Source organism: Neovison vison, chromosome 6 (assembly GCF_020171115.1).
Source record: "Neovison vison isolate M4711 chromosome 6, ASM_NN_V1, whole genome shotgun sequence".
In the NCBI taxonomy this organism is placed as follows: domain Eukaryota; kingdom Metazoa; phylum Chordata; class Mammalia; order Carnivora; family Mustelidae; genus Neogale; species Neogale vison.
In genome coordinates this window covers 49673447-49694142 of record NC_058096.1, presented here as the reverse complement: position 1 = coordinate 49694142, position 20696 = coordinate 49673447, and the positions used below count along the sequence as shown (strand labels likewise).

The following is a 20696-nucleotide window of genomic DNA, read 5'->3' as shown; positions in this document are numbered from 1 at the left end:
TTATTTATTTATTTGACAGAGAGAGATCACAAGTAGGCAGAGAGGCAGGCAGAGAGAGAGGAGGAAGCAGGCTCCCTGCTGAGCAGAGAGCCCGATGCGGGGCTTGATCTTAGGACCCTGGGATCATGACCTGAGCTGAAGACAGAGGCTTCAACCTACAGAGCCACCCAGGTGCCCCCAAATGCACATTTTAAAAAATAGTTTAGTAATCTGTAATAAGCTAGAGATGGTCTTTTCTTTTCCATAATAAATGTGACATTAAAGAGGTCATATTCACCTTTCCTTCTGAGAAATCACATATCCATCTAGGACTCTGAGGTTTAAGCACCAGCTGACAATGTATGGCCGATAGTCAAATCCTGGAATGGATGGTGTTGCCATCACACAAGGATTGTTCATGATGGATAACTGTTCCAATTCAGCTAAGGATGCCAAGAAAGAGATCTGGAATAAAGGATATCTTTGTTGAATGAAAAGGACTATTTAGTATTAAGCACAGGGCTTGCTTTGAGTACACATCTTTGGCAGTTTGAAAATGTAACAATTTCCCTCTTGTTCTGAAAGGCAACACATAACACTCTTAACATTATCCACCGACTTCCAAAATTCCATCAACATGGCCATCTGTCGTTGCAGCACAAAATACCTTACAAAGTACCAGCACTGTTTCCTAACAGAAAAAAATCCCATTTTGAAAACATAATAGCAGCCAGAGAAAGGTGCACAGTATCCCTTTCTGATCCTTTTAATGTAGATATAACTCTACCACAAATCAGTTCCAAATGGAATAAAAGCTGCAGCATTACAAAGGAAATTGAGCCTTAATGACCCACTGACATTAGGAAAAAGTAGAAAGAAAAAATAACAATCATCTTGAGTCAAGTGTTCCATCTTTTTGGCACTGTCTTCCAAGATGCTGAGTTTACAAGTGAGCTCACAACTTTCTCCTGAGTTTCTTCCGTACTTTGCAGCTTCCTGGATCCCACAGAATACCCTCAAATTTTACCTCATTTAAGTCTCGAATTTCATTTTCTGCCAAGGAAAGTATAGCAAGACTTCTGGGTAGATAAGCAGGTGCCATTCTAAGAGAGGTGATGATGTTTCCATGTAAAAGCAGGGTCTTGAAAGTAAAAACAGGACAAATTACAAATGAAAAGATTACTATTTATCTACTTTGACATAACCAAATGATGAAGATAAAAATAAAGGAACCTATTTTATTATACTTTTCTTCACTTACAAGCAAAGACTATTAATGCTACAAGGGTCCTAGGTGGTATTCTGATCCAACTCTCTCTTTTCATGTCCACATTCTAAGCTCAAGAAAGTTTAAAGATTTGTCCAAGAACACATGCTTGGTGTGGTAACGAGCATTTTTTGAGAATTAAATTATTAAAACTTGAGCAATTTCCAACATACTGTTCATTTCCTTTTAAAACATCAAAATAGCAGTTGCCTGGGTGGCTCAGTTGGTTAAGTGTCTGGCTTGGGCTCAGGTCATGATCCCAGGGTCCTGGGATTGAGTCCCACATTGGACTCTCTGCTCAGCAGGGAGCCTGCTTCTCCCTCTCCCTCTGCTATTCCTCCTGCTTCTGTTCTCTCTCTCTGAGACAAAAAAATAAAATCTTTTTTAAAAAAGTCAAAATAGAGGTGCCTGGGTGGCTCAGTCATCGGGCGTCTGCCTTTGGCTCAGGACCTGATCCCAGGGTCCTGGATCGAGCCCTGCATCAGCTCCCTGCACAGCGGGGAGTCTGTTTCTCTCTCTCCCACTCCCCCAGCTTATGTTCCCTCTCTCGCTGTGTCTCCGTCAAATAAATTACTAAAATTTAAAAAAAAAAAGTCAAAATAGGGGTGCCTGGCTGACTCAGTCAGTACAACATGTGACTCTTGATTTCAGGATTGTGAATTCTAGCCCCATGTTGGGTGGAGATTACTTAAAAATAAAATATTAAGGGGCATCTGGGTGGCTCAGTGGGTTAAGCCTCTGCCTTCAGCTCAGGTCATGATCCCAGGGTCCTGGGATCGAGCCCCGCATCGGGCTCTCTGCTCAGCGGGGAGCCTGCCTCCACCTCTCTCTCTGCCTGCCTCTCTGCCTACTGGTGACTACTTGTGATCTCTCTCTGTCTGTCAAATAAATAAATAAAATCTTTAAAAAAAATAAAATAAAATCTTAAAAAAAAAAATCAAGGGGCACTTGGGTAGCTCAAATGGTAAACTGTCTGACTCTTGATTTGGCTCAGGTCATGAACTTAGGGTCACGAGATCAAGCCCCATGACAGGCTCGGCACTGGGTGTGGAGCCTGCTTAAGAGTCTCTCTCTCCCTCTACCCCTCTTCCTCACAGGCTGTCTCTCTTAAAAAAAAAGTAATCAACCAAAATAAAGGGTGAGGAAAGTGAAAGAAAACATTCATTAAAACAATCACATATAGGGGTACCAGATGGCTCAGTCAATTAAGCATCTGCCTTTGGCTCAGGTCATGATTCCAGGGTCCTGGGATCAAGCCCCACATCAGGTTCCCTGCTCAGCAGGAAGCGGGCTTCTCCCTTTCCCTCTGCCTGCTGCTTCCCCTATTTGTGCTCTCTTTCTTTCTGTCAAATAAAGAAAAGCTTAAAAAAAAAAAGGTATAAAGCAAATTTTCCAAGATAAAGAGGTACCCACAACTTGTAATTTATAACTGCATTCTCTTGAAAACTAAAAACTTAAGGAACAATATGCTACTTGCAGATGAAGCTGACTCAAATTAAGTCAACAACAATGAAGAATAACTGAAGGCTTTGAAACCCAGGATTCTGATAAAATAATCATTCCAGAAAAAAAAAAAAATCCTTAGTTCATCTGAATTTTCTGTATCTGGACACACCAGATTGCTTAGAGTAATTGTTGCTAAAAATGATTTATGCTAAAAATGCGGGCAAAGTTGCTCTAATAATACTGCTTCTAAGGTTTAATGAGTTTATCTGTTGCTAATAATATCCAATGATCCCAAAATATGGAAAAAGCCTGTATGTGTTTGAAACTGTAATTGCAACTGTTACTTCTTTTGACTGCAAGACAAATTCCTCTCCATAAAAAGTACTATATGCTACAGCTTTAACTTTTTAAATCGAAGTTACTTTTGATAATGTAGTAATACGTATTACTCAAAAAACAGAATTCTCAAGTGTCAAAAAAAAAAGACTCAAATTCAGACTCAAATGATTACTCCCAATCTTACCAAAATGTTACATATTATATAACTAAAGCTATTAGTATTGGCTGATTAGGCATAAAGGGGATTTCTTTATGTTCATAGGATGACAAATAAGAATTAACCTTAACTACAATAACCAGTTTTAGTTAAAATAAATCAATTATAAAAATAAATAAATTAATTAAAGAAACTAAAAATAAAGGATTGCATAGTTAATTCCTAGTGCTCTAATAGAAATTTTATCAAAATGTATATAATCTGTTCTTCATACAGAGTAGGCCGATTTTAGGCCAATCAGATCACGTTCTTTTGGAATATTAGGATAAAATGTCAGAAATGATATGAAAATGTCAGAAATGATAGATACACTTACCTTCAGTGATACCAATTTAGATAGATCACCTATCTGGGGTATGTTATTGTCTGATAAATCAAGGTGTTGTAGAGCTGCGCAGCTACTCATTTGTTCCATGGCCTATCACAAGAAAAGCATCACACTAATTCATGAACACAAAATCAAAAAATGAAATTCTTCTCCTGTCTCCTCTGTTTATTATTGGAAGGATATGAGCAGAGTTTAGCAAAAGGAAAAAGTAGTAATAACAGAATTTGGTAAGTTGTTATATACCAAGCTTCTACCTTCATTATCCCTCTGAGAGGAGAGGATCATATCATCCCAGATATTTATAACTTGAAAAAACCTTAGTGATAACCCATGACAGCTGGTGTAGTATAGAGTTTACAAGTTAAGAGGGAAGTCAAACTACATGGATTCAAATGCTGGCTCTGCAACTTCCTGGCCATGTGACCTTAAGAAAGTTACTTTACTTCTCTGTATTTCAGTTTGCATTTACATAATAATCATAATGACTACACTTACTTCATAGGCTGCCATGACACTGAATGATTTAGTAGAGTCAAAGTGCCTAGAACAGCACCTAGCATAAATTAACAAGTGAGCTATTATCATTTAACTGAGTCCCCTTATCTAACATATCAAAAGATAAGACATGGAGATATTTATTACACAAAAATATGGAGTTACTAAGTGATGGAAGCAGGGTTAGAATCCAGATCTCTTGACTGTTAAGACAGTATGTTCTCTACTATACCATTAAACATTTACTTAGAGCTTAACTCAGCATGCTATAGTACCCCTACATTTCATTCTACTATTTGACAACTTTTCTAAGTATAATATAGATTCTTTGTTCACAAAAGAATATTATACTGCATATTTGTTTCAAAATAATTTTTTTTCAGTTTATGTTAACTAAAATTATCCCTGGGAAGTGGGAGTAGATACTTTCACTTCTTATTCTATTTATTTCTATACTGGTTGAATTTTTTTACAGTGAATATTTTTTTTTACAGTGAATATTTTTATAAATTAAAAAAAGAAAATGCAACTATGAAAAAAAGAAACAATTCACCTTCAGATTATTTCCTGCCAAATTCAGCCATTCCAAATGTACTAGGTCCTTCAGCCCTTCCACGTAGCCAATGCTATTATGAGGCAAATTTAACACCCGGAGTTGAGTCAGTTTGGCCACACCCATCATTCGCACCAGACGGTTATTAGCCACTGACAACTGTAGAACGAAAACATATCATTATCTTAGAAATAAAATATGCATATTACTTTCACTTTTTTAAAAGATTTGTTTATATGACCAAACATTCCCAAATATACAAATTCATATTGAACTTCTCACATATTTTGTCTAAATACTCTATAGTGTAACTATTTGTTATTGTTGGTGTTCTAAGTTGTTCCTAAGCAATGGAAAACACACATAAAGCTGAGCAATCAGACCCTCTCCAACTGTTCAAAACATTTTTAACAGAGCAACTACTTAAGTAGGGCTCGATATATGGGAGGAGCCCAATAGACATTTGCTGACAGAATGAATGAACTCTTCACCTCCACCATGATGTAAAAGGTTATCTAACAACACAATGTTCTGTCAACACAAAATGTTTTGTTTTTCTAACACTTCTTTTCCTAGTCTATTTTAAATGTGGCACATATGTGTTCATCTTCAAGGAAAATTGTCATGTAACAATTTATGGTAACATTTACTGCTTTCTAGGACTGGAGAGTTACTTTTTGTTAGGTTATTTTGTTGTTTTGTAGAATAATAAACACGTGTAACTATTTCCTCAGATGGCAATACCTACCTGTATTAATCGTCGGCATTTCTCAAGATTTTCCAATTTAATAATCTGATTTTTATCCAGAATCAAAGTATGAATATCAGCTTCACAAGGTAAGTTTGGACTTAATTTCTGTAGCCCCTGTCCTGACCAGTTGACCACTGATCCTTGAAAATAGAAGAGAAATTGTTAGAAAACACAATAGCCGAGCATAGGAATGGAATTATATTCATAAAATCTCTAAATTTAGAGTTAGAAAACATTAGAGCATAATAAATATCAAGATTTAAAAACTAAGGCAATCAAGTTCTAAATGACCACAGATTGAAAATGTTCACTGGGGCCTGGGGGTTCAGTCCGTCAAAGCACCAAATCTTGATTTTGGCTCAGATCATAAATTAAGGGTGGTGGGATGGAACCCCCAGTCAGCTCCACCATTAAGATTGTCTCTCTTTCTCTCTGCCCTTCCCCCAACCCCCCCACCATAGCCAGCACAAGTGTCTACTCTCTCTCTCAATAAACAAACAAATAAGCAAATAAATAAGAACTATTCCATATTTTGTGGCTAAGTAACATTTGTCTTTTTTAAATGGAACTAATCCTTTGATAGAGCTCAACCTGCTTACAACCTAACTACTAGTATATCCTAAAGTGTCTAAACTATTTTTAAAATCAATGTATAGTTAATTTATCTACAAAATGGGAACAATACATCTAATTAATTAAATTGAGGTGGGGATGAAAACAGAAACCACATATATAAAATTTAGACCCGCTCCTGGCATACAGCAATCAATTAAGTAATTTAGTTTCACAGACGTTCAAATCCTGGCTCCCCGATGAAGCGCTGTGGTATCTTGGGCAAGTTATTGTTCGCTTTGGGGCTCACTTTTCCACTCTACAAGATGCGGGTTATAATAATATCTGTCTTATAATGTTGTTCTACAGAAAGAATGAGATCATGTTTAAAAAAAAAAAAAAAGTGCTCTGTAAATGTTTACTGCTATTCGGGGCGCCTGAGTGGCTCAGTGGGTTAAAGCCTCTGCCTTCAGCTTGGGTCAAGATCTCAGGGTCCCGGATGGAGGCCCCCCATCCCCTTCCGGTCTCTGCTCAGCGGGGAGCCTGCTTCCTCCTCTCTCTGCCTGCCTTTCTGCCTACTTGTGATCTCTCTGTCAAAATAAATAAAATCTTTAAAAAAAAAAAAGTTTACTGCTATTATTGTCAGTCAATTTCCCTTGGTGGGCTGAGGAGGTGGAGTTTAAGAGAAGCGGATATCAAAAAAGGGGTGGGGCCACAGAAACTGCCAATTTCAAATTTATACCCAGATTAAGATTACTGTGGGAAATAATTATTCGAGACTGCTCTCCTGAAAGGTTTAAACGTGTTTTCATTGTCTAATGGATTCCAGCATTTGGGGACGGTCATAGGGAGTCCCTGAGAATTTGGTGAAAGCTGTGTACTGTCCAAGGAAAATGTAGTCTTTGCACACAATTCCACGGGGTCGATAGACCTCTTAGAACCATCGATGCTCTTTACCCCCATCAAGAAGTCACGGTCCCCAGATAATGGCCCCCTGGTCTAAACTGTTAAGAGAGGCCTTAACCCTCAGCCTGGCCCCCGATCCAGAAGGCTGCTGCGGAGCCTCGGAGCTGTAACCAAAACAAAGGAGCTCGGCTCGTGCCCGGCGACTCCCGGCCACAGAAGCACCCACACCTCACGCTCCGCTAGGTAGCGACCAAACCTGGTCTGCAGAACAAAGTGTGGATATCTGTGGGCTCTCAGTCACCCTGAATTTTATCACTGCCAAGGAACAACTTCCAAAAAAGGATTTAACGTCGGTCTAAGAGCTATGTTTGGGAAAGAGGGTTTCCTGAACGGGATAAGAACACAGAGGATAAGGGAGACGCGTAAAGCGACATATGGAGATCCGGGAATTTTCACTTGGGCATCCAGAATTCAAAGTAAAAATCCAAAAAAGGTCACCGCAGTCCGAAACCCACCACCCAGGCAGCCTCAGAAGCGCGGGAGCTAAGGCACCCGGCCGCGCGAAGGACCCTGGGGATGTAGTTCCCAGCTCTGCCCTCTCCTCAAAGCCGCAGAGCTAGGCAGCACCCCGGAACTACAACTCCCAGAGGGCAGCGCGGCTTCGCGACGCCCACAGACCCGCATCTAAAGAACTGGTACAGAACTGCACCCCCAAACCCAGGCTTCTTCTCTCGACCAGGTAACTATTTAATTTAGTTCCATGGTGTAAACTTTGGGATTCAAGGGTGGGGGTGTCGCCTTACCTTCTCCAGGAGGCAAAGCCGCGTCGACGCGCGCCACCGCCATACTTCCCGCTTGCTAATAATACCAAGCAACCGTCCTCCAGCTGCTTGGTGGAGTTTGGAGTCTGGAGGAGGGAGCCGGAAACTACAGCTCCCAGGATGCACGGCAACCAGACGGCCCAATTGGCTGCTGGCGTCTAACGATGTAAAACTCAGGTTTAGAATATGAACCGCAGTGTGTTTAGGAACCCTGATCTGACAGATAAGCCAACTATTGTTAGATGATCTTTTCGCTCCCTTTTCTAGACGTTTGTGAAATTTAACACTTTTACCTTTGAAATTATTATAATGTCGCTATTTAATGCAGATCGGATTTCAGCGCTCTCTGCTACAAGCCTCTATGGCGGCTGCCCCTTTTGACAATTCTGAATCAATTCAAAGTTTTCTACTCTGCTATAGGAATGACTTGGGCAATCTTGTTGAGATAGTCAAAATGGATATATTTCACTTGAAATTTTAACGTATTCCCGATGGAAGGTTTTGTGCAGTATTTTTAAGTGGTTCTTGAATATTTAACAGAACTTTAGACCTGAGGGTATATCTAATTAAGTATGAACCTGGAACTTTTGCAGGGAATATACGAAAGAATTTTACAGTATATTCTCCAAACTCAAGAATTACACTGCCTAACTCGAGGGGAGTAGGCTCACACTTTTGCTTTAACTATTACCTGCTAACTAGTATGATTTTAACTATTAACACAAGATCTTAGTGAATGGAGAAAGAAATGGAATCAATCTTCAAAGAAGACTTGAAGGAGGACGTGAAGCTGAGCTAGGGCTCAGTAGATGGGGAGATATGCAGTATCAGATTATTATACAGTTCAGAGGTAGATGAAAAGACATTAGCATAGGCTGCAAGGTAGAGTCAGGTGGTAATGAAGGTGCTCTCATAGGAAATGAGAGACTAACCTAATAGCAGGACAGAATGTACAAAGGGAACTTTCAATCTCTACTACACATGCCTCCATTCCCTCTTGCAACCTTTATTCTGAACTCCCCTCTTTCTGAAACAGCAATGTACCAAATCTCTGACAATTTGTGTTTGGTAAAATCCACTAACACTTTTAGATTTCTAGGCTCTTGATCCTGTGAACTTTCCCTCCTTTCTGGGTTCTCCTCTGATCTCTGTGACTACACCCACCCTTAATGCTTTTTTTTTTTTTAATTTCAAGTGTTTATTTAAATTTCAATTAGTTAACACATATGGTAAAATGAGTTTCAGGTATAGGGATTCCTGCGTGGCTCAGTCGGTTGAGGGGCTCTTGATTTTGGTTCAGGTCATGATCTTGGGATTGTGGTGACTCGGGATCCAACCCTGCATTGGCCTCCATGCTCAACGGGAAGTCTCCTGGAGATTCTCTTTCCCTCTGCTCCTCCCTCCTGCTGTCACTCTAAAAAATAAATAAATGTGTTTTTAAAAAACTGAGTTTCAGGTGTAGAATTTAGTGATTCATCACTTACATGTAACACCCAGTGCTCATCACAAGTGCCCACCTTACTACACATCACCTATTTAACCCATTCCCTTGCCCACCTCCCCTCCATCAAACCTGTTTGTTTTCTGTAGTTAAGAGTCTCTTATGATTTTGCCTCCCTCTTTTATCCCTTCCCCATGTTCATCTGTTTTGTTTCTGAAATTCCACGTATAAGTGAAATCATCTGGTATTTGTCTGTCTGACTCGCACCCAACTTAACTTTTTCTCACTCGATTTCCCACTGTTTTATTCTCAAGACAAATTTCCTAGTTCTGAAGAGGTAATTAAGACTAGGAATCTTTCTCATCTAACCAAGAGACCCCTTATTTAGGAAACACAATTTTATATCACAGGTGTAAGAACAAAGCAACTTTGTTTGCTGGAATACCTGGTAAGGATTGAGAGGCGTCTCTAGCTCAGGGAGGGAGAAAGGATAATGACCAGGGAGAGGGATCCAGGAAGCTCAGAGGGCACCAAAGGAGCACAGGTTCCTGCACGTTTATAGCAATAGCAGAACCAGAGTTTTGTCTGGTTAATCTGACCTAGAATCCAGAGGGAAGTATTCCCTTTATGGAATCAACTAAGTATAGCTGTGGATCCATAAAAGAGTGGCCAGATGTTCCTGGGCACAGTCCCACATCCTAAGTGAACGAGCAACCCTTTAAAATCACACTTCAGAAACTCTTGTGCTTAAGATACAGCATGTACATCTAAAATCAAATTGCTATACTGTAACTAAATGGTCTCGTGTGTGTCTGTGTGTGTGTGTGTGTGTGTGTGTATTGAACTTTGCAAGCTCAAATCAAATAGGATTCTACTAACCAACACTATGAACCTCTCAACAAAGTAGCATTTGGTGGGCGGGCGCGGGGTGGGGAAAAGTAGCATTTGGTGGGCGGGCGCGGGGTGGGGAGGTGTCAGGCCTAGGCTCCATAATACTTTTCCTTTCTATCAGCAAGGTATACCTGATCTCTGCAACAGCGGATTGCCCTGATTTGTATGCTGCAGCTCTAAAGCATCTGCCCAGGGCTACAGGCAAAGAGATAAGTAAAACACCTTTTATCATGTTAATCTTTTCCTCAAATATTTTTCTCTTGTAATTCAACTTTTGAGCGCTAGCATAATCTATCTGTCCTCATCCTACCTCTCACCTTTCATTCCACTACTTTTCACTTGGTGTTTTTGAATGAGGGCTTGACAGAATGAAACTTGTGTTTAAAAAGGTTAAAAGGCTCATATAACAAGGAGGAACTGAAGAGTAGAACAGTGGCAGGAAGGAGACTGTTCTAACAGTGGATGGTAACCTTTAACAGCAGTTTCAGGAGAGCATTATATACAAGTTTAGATAACACAAAGAGATGGGAAACTAAAACATTTGTGGATAGTGCAATGTATCTTGATAAAACACAGGAGGTCTTCTAACTAGGATGAAAGCTTATATTTTTTTTTAAATAAAATTTATTTTTTTTCAGCACAACAGTATTCATTATTTTTTCACCACACCACTCCATGCAATCCGTGCCCTCTATAATACCCACCACCTGGTACCCCAACCTCCCACCCCCCGCCCCTTCAAAACCCTCAGATTGTTTTTCAGAGTCCATAGTCTCTCATGATTCACCTCCCCTTCCAACTTCCCCCAACTCCCTTCTCCTCTCTAACTCCCCATGTCCTCCATGCTATTTGTTATGCTCCACAAAGAAGTGAAACCATATGATAATTGACTCTCTCTGCTTGACTGATTTCACTCAGCATACTCTCTTCCAGTCCCGTCCATGTTGCTACAAAAGTTGGATATTCGTCCTTTCTGATGGAGGCATAATACTCCATAGTGTATATGGACCACATCTTCCTTATCCATTCATCCGTTGAAGGGCATCTTGGTTATATTTTTAAAAAGTAAGTGTAATAATAACTTTGAAGTTTTAAAGTTTTAAAATGGCAAAGCTCTTAATGATGCAGACTGGCCAGGTCTAAGGACCCAGAGGGGTTCCCACAGGACCAGCCAACAGGATCCTTGGCTTCATGCAGGAAAGAAATCAAATTGAGCTGGGAGGAAGTGAGAGCAGAGTTTACTGAAGATATAGAGAGAGCAGATACAGATGCAGCATCTGGGAGACTCAGAAAGGAAAAGGAAAATGCATCTATCTCGTCTTTGCTTGGGGTCTGGGTTTTTACTGAAGATGGTGGTGAGGTATACATGTCCTGTCAGGCCATCTAGGAACTGGTCAAAACAAGGGCAAATACTCAGGTGTCCTCCATAAATCACTTACACCCTGGAGCCAGGGATCTAGGTGTCAAGGGGTGTGGAGTCAGTGGTCTTGGAAAATATTCATGATGACCTCGACTTGTCACTGCTTAGATGTTACCTATTGTGCTGGAAGATGCCAAAAAAAATCATTAACTCCTTGACATTTACAAGGAGGACATACAATTATTGGCACTTTAAGCCATGTGTAGGGCAGGATTTCAGATCCTAGCAAGAATATAAGCAGGAAAAGGAGCAAAAAAAAAAAAAAAATTTTTTTTTCTTTCATGGGGTCCTTTTAGTTTCTGTCTCAATATAAAGAATTGTGACAGTGTAAAGGTTTTTGAAATGTGCTAATTTTTACAACAAAAAAATCTTTATATGAAAGTTTAGGTGCCTTTCTTCTTTGGTTAGTATTCATTGGTAGATTCTTTTTTTTTTTTTTTTTCCATTGGTAGATTCTTATGGTCCTATTCCCTTATCTGTGACCTATGACATGGAAGGAAAGACTGCCACTATGATATATTTATCCATGGGTTATCCAGAAATCCTAAATGAGCACTAACTCTCCTCATTATTAATTATTATTATTTAATAGGCATTACACACACATGATAACAAAACCCAAACAGTGCAAAAAGTTATACACTAATAGTTTCATATGTTTTGTCTGTCCACCTGTCTGGAAGAAAGGCTGCAATTTATTCAGATTATTGAAGTGGTCTGGAAATCAAAAAAGGTTAGAATTGAAGTTAAAGAATTTCAATAAAAAAATTCTACAATAATATTTGGACAGAGAAGCTGGTTGCTCTTCCTTATTACTACAAAAAGGTTCCATTTGGGCTCTATCCAGAGATTAGGGGTGAACAAATAGGAAGCTCTTCCAGGCAGAGGAATCAAAACGGGATGGGGAACCAGTGAATGACTTTCTCCACCATGCCCACTGGATATAAACTGCTAGCTTACCATTCTCTAAAGCAGTAAGATTTCTTTGGTGGACAGAACAGTCTTCAAGTATCAATTATCAATAAATAGATAAATTAATTCTAAATAAATGCAAGGGCCAAAATAATGAATATAAAGGACCTAGCCAACTCAAGATGAGATTCTAAAATTTTTATTTTTTCCTGGTGTAATACATCAGCTAATACCTGTGGAAAAGAAAAAGTGGAAGTATAAACAAATTTCCAGAATAAAGCCTCTATGAGATATTTTTCAGGTGCCTTTTCGTAATTAACTGGGTAAAAGTTGTCTTTTGTTTAAAAGAGTAATAAAGGAATTCTTGACATTTTTATTTTATTCATCATGTCTTTTGAAGTGTTTCCAAAAGGAATTAAACCTATAAAAGGGATTCATCATATTCCCAGTTGAAAATTAAGTGAATGTGTAAATAAGAAATTCTCTTTCCTTTGTACTTGGAAAACTGCTTAAATCTCAAAAAGTTCATTTATGAGTGGTAGTTTTACTCCCCACCCCCAACTTGATTCACTTTTTTTTTAATTAATTAATTTGAGAGAGAGTGAGCACAAGAGCGGGTGGGGGGCAGGAGAGGGAGAAAGAGAATCTCAAGCAGACTCCCCACTGAGTGCAGAACCTGGAACCCGATAGGGGGCTCCATGCAGGGTTCAGTCCCACAACCCCGAGGTCATGACCTGAGCTAAAATCAAGAGTTGGTCCCCCAACCAACTGAGTCACCCAGGTGCCCCTTGATTCATTTTTTTTTTAAATGAGAGGGTATGACAGTTAATTTTATGTCAATATGGCTAGGCCACAGTACCCAGATATGTGATCAAACATTATTTTGGATGTTTCTATAAGAGTATTTTTTGGGTAGGATTTACATTTAAATTGGTAGACTCTGAGTAAAGCAGAATGCCCTCCATGTGTGGGGTGGCCTCATCCCAACATCTGAAGATATGAAGAGAACAAAAGACCCACCTCTGCCAAATAGCATGGAATTCTGTGGCAGAGAGCCTTTGGATTTAACTGCAACATTAACTCCTTGCTGGTTTCCAACAGCCCACCCTGCTAGTTTTGAACTTGGCAGGTTCCATAATCATGTGAGCCAATTCCTTACAATAAATCTCTTCCTATATATAAATGTGTATACATACTATTAGTTCTCTTTCTCTGGAGAACCTGTAATACGGGGTGAGTGGGTGAGGGGAGGGGAAGAGGAATAATCAACTTCCAAGTAGCTTTTAAATACTGAAATCTTTTTTTTTTGGGGGGGGGGAGGCATAGAGCCCAACATGGGGCTTGAATTCACAACACTGAGATCAAGACCTGAGTTGAGATCAGGAGTTGGATGCCTAGCTGAATGAGTCACCCAGGCTCCTCAATACTGAAGTTTTTATTCTATAATTATATAAGATGGTCCACCTCATTTGGGGCTCTGTTGACATCACTTAGAGATATGAAAAATTTGTCCATTTGGAATAGACTTCTCTGAAGAGAAAGAAAATTCAGAGTTTAGGTGAATTATGTGCCTCTGATAGATGGCATATAACATGTAGCTGGTATAAGTGATCCATCTACAGTAATGATTAGAATAGCTTTGCTACACAGTTGCTTATGCACAGAATGTAACAAATTTAATTTAAAAAATAATATCCAAAGGAGTCTAAATATCTGGAGATGTCCTCTTTGCCCTTCAACATACACTTTCTATTTTGAAATAATGTAGCATGTATCTGTTTATTCTTAAAAATATGTTATTGTAAAAATGTTAGAAAATAGGCAAGCAAAAAATAAAGTTTCCATAACGCTCCTACTGAGAGAAGTCACTGTTAACATGTTGGTGTGTTTCTTTTCAATCTCTTATTGGTGGGACTATATCTAGATCCTTGCCTCTCATATTTTTTTAAAATAAAAATGATTATATACTATACATAATTTCAAAAAATATGCTTTGAGGGGCAACTGAGTGGTTCAGTGGGGGTTAAGCCTGTGCCTTCAGCTCAGGTCATGATCTCAGGGTCCTGGAATCGAGCCCCACAATCGGGCTCTCTGCTCAGCAGGGAGCCTGCTTCCCCTTCTCTCTGCTTGCCTCTCTGCCTATTTGTGATCTCCCTCTTTGTCAAATAAATAAATAAAATCTTTTAAAAAAATGCTTTGAAAATTTCTCTGTGATTTAATTTTGGCCATCTCATACCCTTTAAATATTTTTTTACTTTTTCTTCTTTACCAGTTGAAAGGATAATATCAAGCATAAATATATAAAGCATACGGATATGCTGAGGAATGCAAATATATCTGTCAGCTTTTTCTCTTCTGAAATTATACTTTTAAAATTTTGAAATCTACAGCTGATTACAGCTTTTACATTTTATGTGGCTGGAAAAAAAACAAAAGAATAGTAACAATTTATGACACATATTATATGCAACTCAAATTTCAGTGCCCATAAATAAAATATTTTTGGAATACAGCCATACTTATTTACCTACTGTCTATGGCTGCTTTACAGAACAACAGAGTATTCATAATTGACACCATATGTGTCATTCTTATCACTTCAGACTGCTGCTACATACTACAAATCACCAAAATATATTTTTACTTAACACCATTTCAAGTGCATGCATATCACCACACTGTGACATTTTATTTTTTTATTACTAACATATACCTGTCAAGCAAAATAAAAAAAGAAAAAAGTAGACTTAAGACATTCCATCTTCAAGATACAGTGAAATGTGATTATTTTATCAAATTAGATTGCAAAGCATTATGTTTATTATGCCATAACCATTATCTGGGCTTAAAGAATACAATATATGTCTACCTTACCATACTAACCAGCCATCACAATAGTCCCAAATCACAGCAATCAATCAGAAAAGTTAGAAAAATTTAACAGATATCGCATCATAGTAAAATTTTTTCAAAGAAGAAAAGAAGAAAGGAAGCTGCTACCAAAGTAAGCTTTCAAGTGGCTCATTTTTTAGCCAAGCAAGGAAAGTCATTACTTTTGGTCTGTTAATTAAATGATGTTTGACTGCAGTCACTTAAGCAATGTATTCAGAGGGTGCCTGGGTGGCCCAGTGGGTGAAGCCTCTGCCTTCCACTCAGGTCATGATCTCAGGGTCCTGGGATCAAGTCCCACATCAGGCTCTCTGCTCAGCAGGAGCCTGCTTCCCTCTCTCTCTGTCTGCCAGCCTCTTTGCCTACTTGTGATCTCTCTCTGTCATATAAATAAATTTTTTTTATAAAATGTATCCAGAAAAAAATAAACTGGTTTAAGACCATTAGCCTTTAGGTAAGAACAGCTGCTTTAGGTGTTAAAGCTCTGGGCACAGCACTGATAGTCAATTTAAATTATTTAGTGAAGGAAAATTATTTTGAATGTTTTCCACGGCTCTTAATAAATGTACAGGTGTTACTGATACAGCTTATTTGTGCCTGTTTGTTCAGAAAGTCAACGTTTGAAATGACTGATGAATAGCCTCTAAGAATAGGCTGCATGAAACAGGTGAGAATATTCATAAAGAAGTTGAGAAAACATTAACTGATTATACCTGAAGTGAAATCAACTATGATGTGTTTCAACTTAAGTAAGTAGGAAAAGGATCAGCTTAACAGACTTAATAAAACACCTGTGAAAAGGTACGGTGTTGGGCGCCTGGGTGGCTCAGTGGGTTAAGCCACTGCCTTCGGCTCAGGTCATGATCTCAGGGTCCTGGGATCGAGTCCCGCATCGGGCTCTCTGCTCAGCAGGGAGACTGCTTCCTCTTCTCTCTCTCTCTGCCTGCCTCTCTGCCTACTTGTGATCTCTCTCTGTCAAATAAATACATAAATAATCTTTAAAAAAAAAAAAAAAAGAAAAGGTACGGTGTTATATACTATGGTTGCAACATCATTGTACTATCAGTCAACAGGTACTTTGTGGAAAACATTTGAATTTACCATGTGTTATTGAACCAGTAGTGCTAACAGTAAACTACATTTGTTCTCATGGACTTCATTTGCTATCAGTCTATGAATTCTTGTTAGAATTAGCAACTGAATATCTGACTTGCCCTACCACACAGCATTTGATAACTTTTTATTGTGATTTTTTTTTAAGATTTATTTATTTAGGGGCGCCTGGGTGGCTGAGTGGGTTAAGCCTCTGCCTTCGGCTCAGGTAATGGTCTCAGGGTCCTGCGATAGAGGGCAGAAGGAGAGGGAGAAAGAGAATCTCAAGCAGACTCCCCACTGAGTACAGAACCTGGAACCCGATAAGGGGCTCCATGCAGGGTTCAGTCCCACGACCCTGAGGTCATGACCTGAGCTAAAATCAAGAGTTGGTCCCCCAACCAACTGAGTCACCCAGGTGCCCCTTGATTCATTTTTTTTTTTTAAATGAGAGGGTATGACAGTTAATTTTATGTCAATTTGGCTAGGCCACAGTACCCAGATATGTGATCAAACATTATTTTGGATGTTTCTATGAGAGTATTTTTAACAAGTTTAAACAAGTTTTACAAATTAAAACAAAAAACAAGATCTCCATTCTCATACAAATTTGCAATGGTTATACTTTCAAGCTCAAACTACATTTTTAGCAGTATTGAAAGACCTCCAAGCAAATACAAAGGAAATTTCCATATTTCGAGACCCATTTAACTGTGCAACTGAGCTTTCATTTAACTTTCAATTGGAAATAATTATTAATCATGCTAAAAGGAAAATTTCCAAAGAATAATCTAATTCTATAACTGCCTTCTGGAAGATTGACATGCTCAATTATCATATGGACTGATATCAATATTTAGCAGTATTTATCTGGGTGAAAACATATTTTTCAAAGATGAAATATGTAAAACATCATTACATGTCAGGATAAGCAAACAAACACTAGTAATTGATTTTGGTGGTAGGGAAAAACTTTGGACCCTAATTCGGAGAAATGTCTAGGGGCACCTAGGTGGCTTAGTCACTTGGGTGGCTACCTTCACCTCAGGTCATGATCTCCAGGTCCTGGGATTGAGTCCCACATCGGGCTCCTTGCTGGGAGAAGAGTCAGCTTCTCTCTCTCCCTCTCTCTCCCACTCATACACACTCTCTCTTTCTCTCTCTCAAGTAAATAAATAAAATCTTTTAAAAAGAGAGAGAAGTGTCCATCCTCCACCTCTCCCAAAAATAATTTCATTTTTCTCTTTAGTAGACCTGTTGTATAAAAACTCATACTCAATACTGTGATTATATTTAAATTTCATCAAAGAAAATACTGTGAACATTTTTTTCTCATTATATACCTACATAATGTCCTCAATCTTGCCTATTAGACCACAAAGCCTAAAATATTTACTATTTGCAGATCTCTGTTTTAGATGAACTAAACTCTGAATAGGAAGTTAGCCAGTGAAAGAGAGGAAAGATTTCCAGCCAAAGAAAATAGCTTGAGTAGATGAGTAAGAACCAAAAGAACTAGTGGTACCTGAGTGGCTCAGTTGTTACGCATCTGCCATGGGCTCAGGTCATGATCCCAAGGTCGGAATTGAGCCCCACATCCTGCTCCCTGATCAGCGGGAGGCCTGCTTCTCCCTCTCTCTCACTCCCCCTGCTTGTGTTTCCTCTCTCACGGTCTCTCTATGTATCAAATAAATAAATAAAATCTTTTTAAAAAACAGAATATATGAAAATAGTAATCAGTTACTACATACATACTGAACTATACAAACACCTCTACTCTTAAATTTTTGAGCCAACTGGTAATACCAGCTTCTTCCTGAAGATGGCTCCCTTTAATTATTTTCCAACATCTTATTATGAAAAATTTCCAATATATAGAAAATCTGAAAGAATTCTATAGTGAGCACTCATGAACTCACTACTTTGATTCTTTTTTTTTTAAAGATTTTATTTATTTATTTGACAGAGAGAGATGACAAGCAGGCAGAGAGGCAGGCAGAGAGAGAGGAGGAAGCAGGTTCCCTGCTGAGCAGAGAGCCCGATGTGGGGCTCGATCCCAGGACCGAGATCATGACCCAAGCCGAAGGCAGCAGCTTAACCCATTGAGCCACCCAGGCGCCCCACTACTTTGATTCTTTTATCAACATTTTATCATGTTTGTTTTATAACACATCTATCCATTTATGCATCCCTTCATCCAGTTTGTTGACATTTCAGTACACTCCCCCCATTTACTTAAGCCAGTATTTAGTACTCAATATGTACCTAGTTTCCTTTCTTTTAAAGTAACAGCTACATACAATGAAATGCTCAAATCTTTTTTTTTTTTTTTTAAAGATTTTATTTATGGGGCGCCTGGGTGGCTCAGTGGGTTAAGCCGCTGCCTTCGGCTCAGGTCATGATCTCAGGGTCCTGGGATCGAGTCCCGCATCGGGCTCTCTGCTCAGCAGGGAGCCTGCTTCTCTCTCTCTCTCTGCCTGCCTCTCCATCTACTTGTGATTTCTCTCTGTCAAATAAATAAATAAAATCTTAAAAAAAAAAAAAAAGATTTTATTTATTTATTTATTTGTCAGAGAGAGAGAGCACGAGGGAGAGTGAGCACAGGCAGACAGAGTGAAAGGCAGAGTCAGAGGGAGAAGCAGGCTCTGCGGAGCAAGGAGCCTGATATGGGACTCGATCCCAAGACGCTGGGATCATGACCTGAGCCGAAGGCAGCTGCTTAACCAACTGAGCCACCCAGGCGTCCCGAAATGCTCAAATCTTAATGAATATTTCCTGAGGTGGTTTTTGTTTTTTTGGTTTTTTTTAGGATTTTATTTATTTATTTGAGTAGGGAGAAGAGCAGAGGGAGAGGGACAAGCAGACTCTGGTGCTGAGTGGGGCGCTGATGCAGGGTGGTGGCAGGGGGAGAGGGGCAGGAGGGCTTGATCCCATCACCCTGATATCATGACCTGAGACCAACTGGGCCACTTAGGCACCGCTAAACACTCTCTGAGTTTTGACAAACTGTGTAGTTAACCCAAAATCTATACAAATATAGAACATTACACAGAAAGTTCGCTTGTATACTTCCCACTCAGTCCTTCTCTTCTCACCCAGAAGCAACCACTATTGTGATTTTTTTCCCATCAAAATTTAGTTTTGCACAGTGTAGAACTCAATATATATAAAATCATACAGTAAGATTTTTTTTTTTTTGGTAAGGCTACTTCTACTAAGCATAATGTTTTTGGTACTCATATATTGATGTGTAAATCAAAAGTTAATTCCATTTTATTTCTGTGTAGTAGTCCATTGTATAAATATATATTATAGTTTGCTTATGTGTTTACTTACTGATGGGACACTCTATTGTTTCCTATGTTTTCCTGTATTTATTATGAATACAGCTGCTGTTCTTGTATAAAGTATTTAAGTTTTTTTTACAAGATTTATCTTTTGAGAGAGAGGGTACACAGGGGGCGAGGGGGGGCAGACAGAGAGGGAGAGACTCTCAGGAGCATTTCCACTGAGTTTGGAGCCCAACTATGGGCTTAATCCCATGACTCTGAGATCATGACCTAAGTGGAAGCCAAGAGTCAGATGCTTAACTGACTGAACCACCCAGACGCCCCTTATCTTTAAAATTTTGTTTTGTTTTTAAGATTATATTTATTTACTTGACAGAGAGAGTGAAAGCACAGGCAGGCAGAGCTGTAGGGAGAAGGAGAAGCAGACTCCCTACTGAGCAGAGAACCCATTGTGGAGCTCGATCCCAGGACCCTGGGATCATGACTCGATGACTCGAGCTGAAGACAGACACTTACATGACTGAGCCAACCAGGTACCCCTGTATTTTTGAAGTTTTATTTATTTACATAATCTCTATACCCAATGTGGGGCTCAAGGTCATGACCCTGAGATTAAAAGTCATGGGCTCTTCCAAACTGAGCCAGCAGGTTCCCCTAAAGTATTTTTTAATTTAAAAAAAAAAATTAAATTACAGGATAATACAAACGGTGCTTACACTTCCTATTTTCCAGGATTGAATTGTGGGACTTAAATCTTTCTATCCCAAAGCACATTATAATTTTTTGAAACTTTTTATTACAGAAAAGTATTTTAAAGAGTCAGGGGCCTGGGTGGTTCGGTTAAGGGGCTGGGCTGCCCTCAGCTCCGGTCAAGATCTTGGGCTCCCTGCTCAGTGGGGAGCCTGCTTCTCCCTCTGCCTGAAGTTCCGCTGCTTGTGCGCTCTGTCTGGTAAATAAATAAAATCTTAAAAAATAAATAAAAAATAAAAAATAATAATAAATAATAAAAGAATACATAACAATGTAGAAACTGTTTTAAGAACTCTGCTACCCAATACCAGCTTCAACTCTTATCCAGTCTTGGTCATTTTTTCATCCATGCCCTTA

At 39.1% G+C, this 20696-nt stretch overlaps 1 protein-coding gene across 1 annotated transcript in view; it reads right to left on the bottom strand.

Annotated features, from left to right (window-relative positions):
* CEP97 (centrosomal protein 97) overlaps positions 1-20696 on the bottom strand; it is a 46837-nt gene that overhangs the window by 20260 nt on the left and 5881 nt on the right. The window contains exons 2-7 of the mRNA XM_044251278.1: positions 7637-7812; positions 5373-5515; positions 4625-4783; positions 3565-3666; positions 1007-1120; positions 278-444 (exon numbers count right to left, since the gene is read on the bottom strand). Of these exons, the coding sequence (XP_044107213.1) occupies positions 278-444; positions 1007-1120; positions 3565-3666; positions 4625-4783; positions 5373-5515; positions 7637-7679 (728 nt within the window). The 5' untranslated portion in view covers positions 7680-7812. The remainder of the gene's footprint in view (positions 1-277; positions 445-1006; positions 1121-3564; positions 3667-4624; positions 4784-5372; positions 5516-7636; positions 7813-20696) is intronic.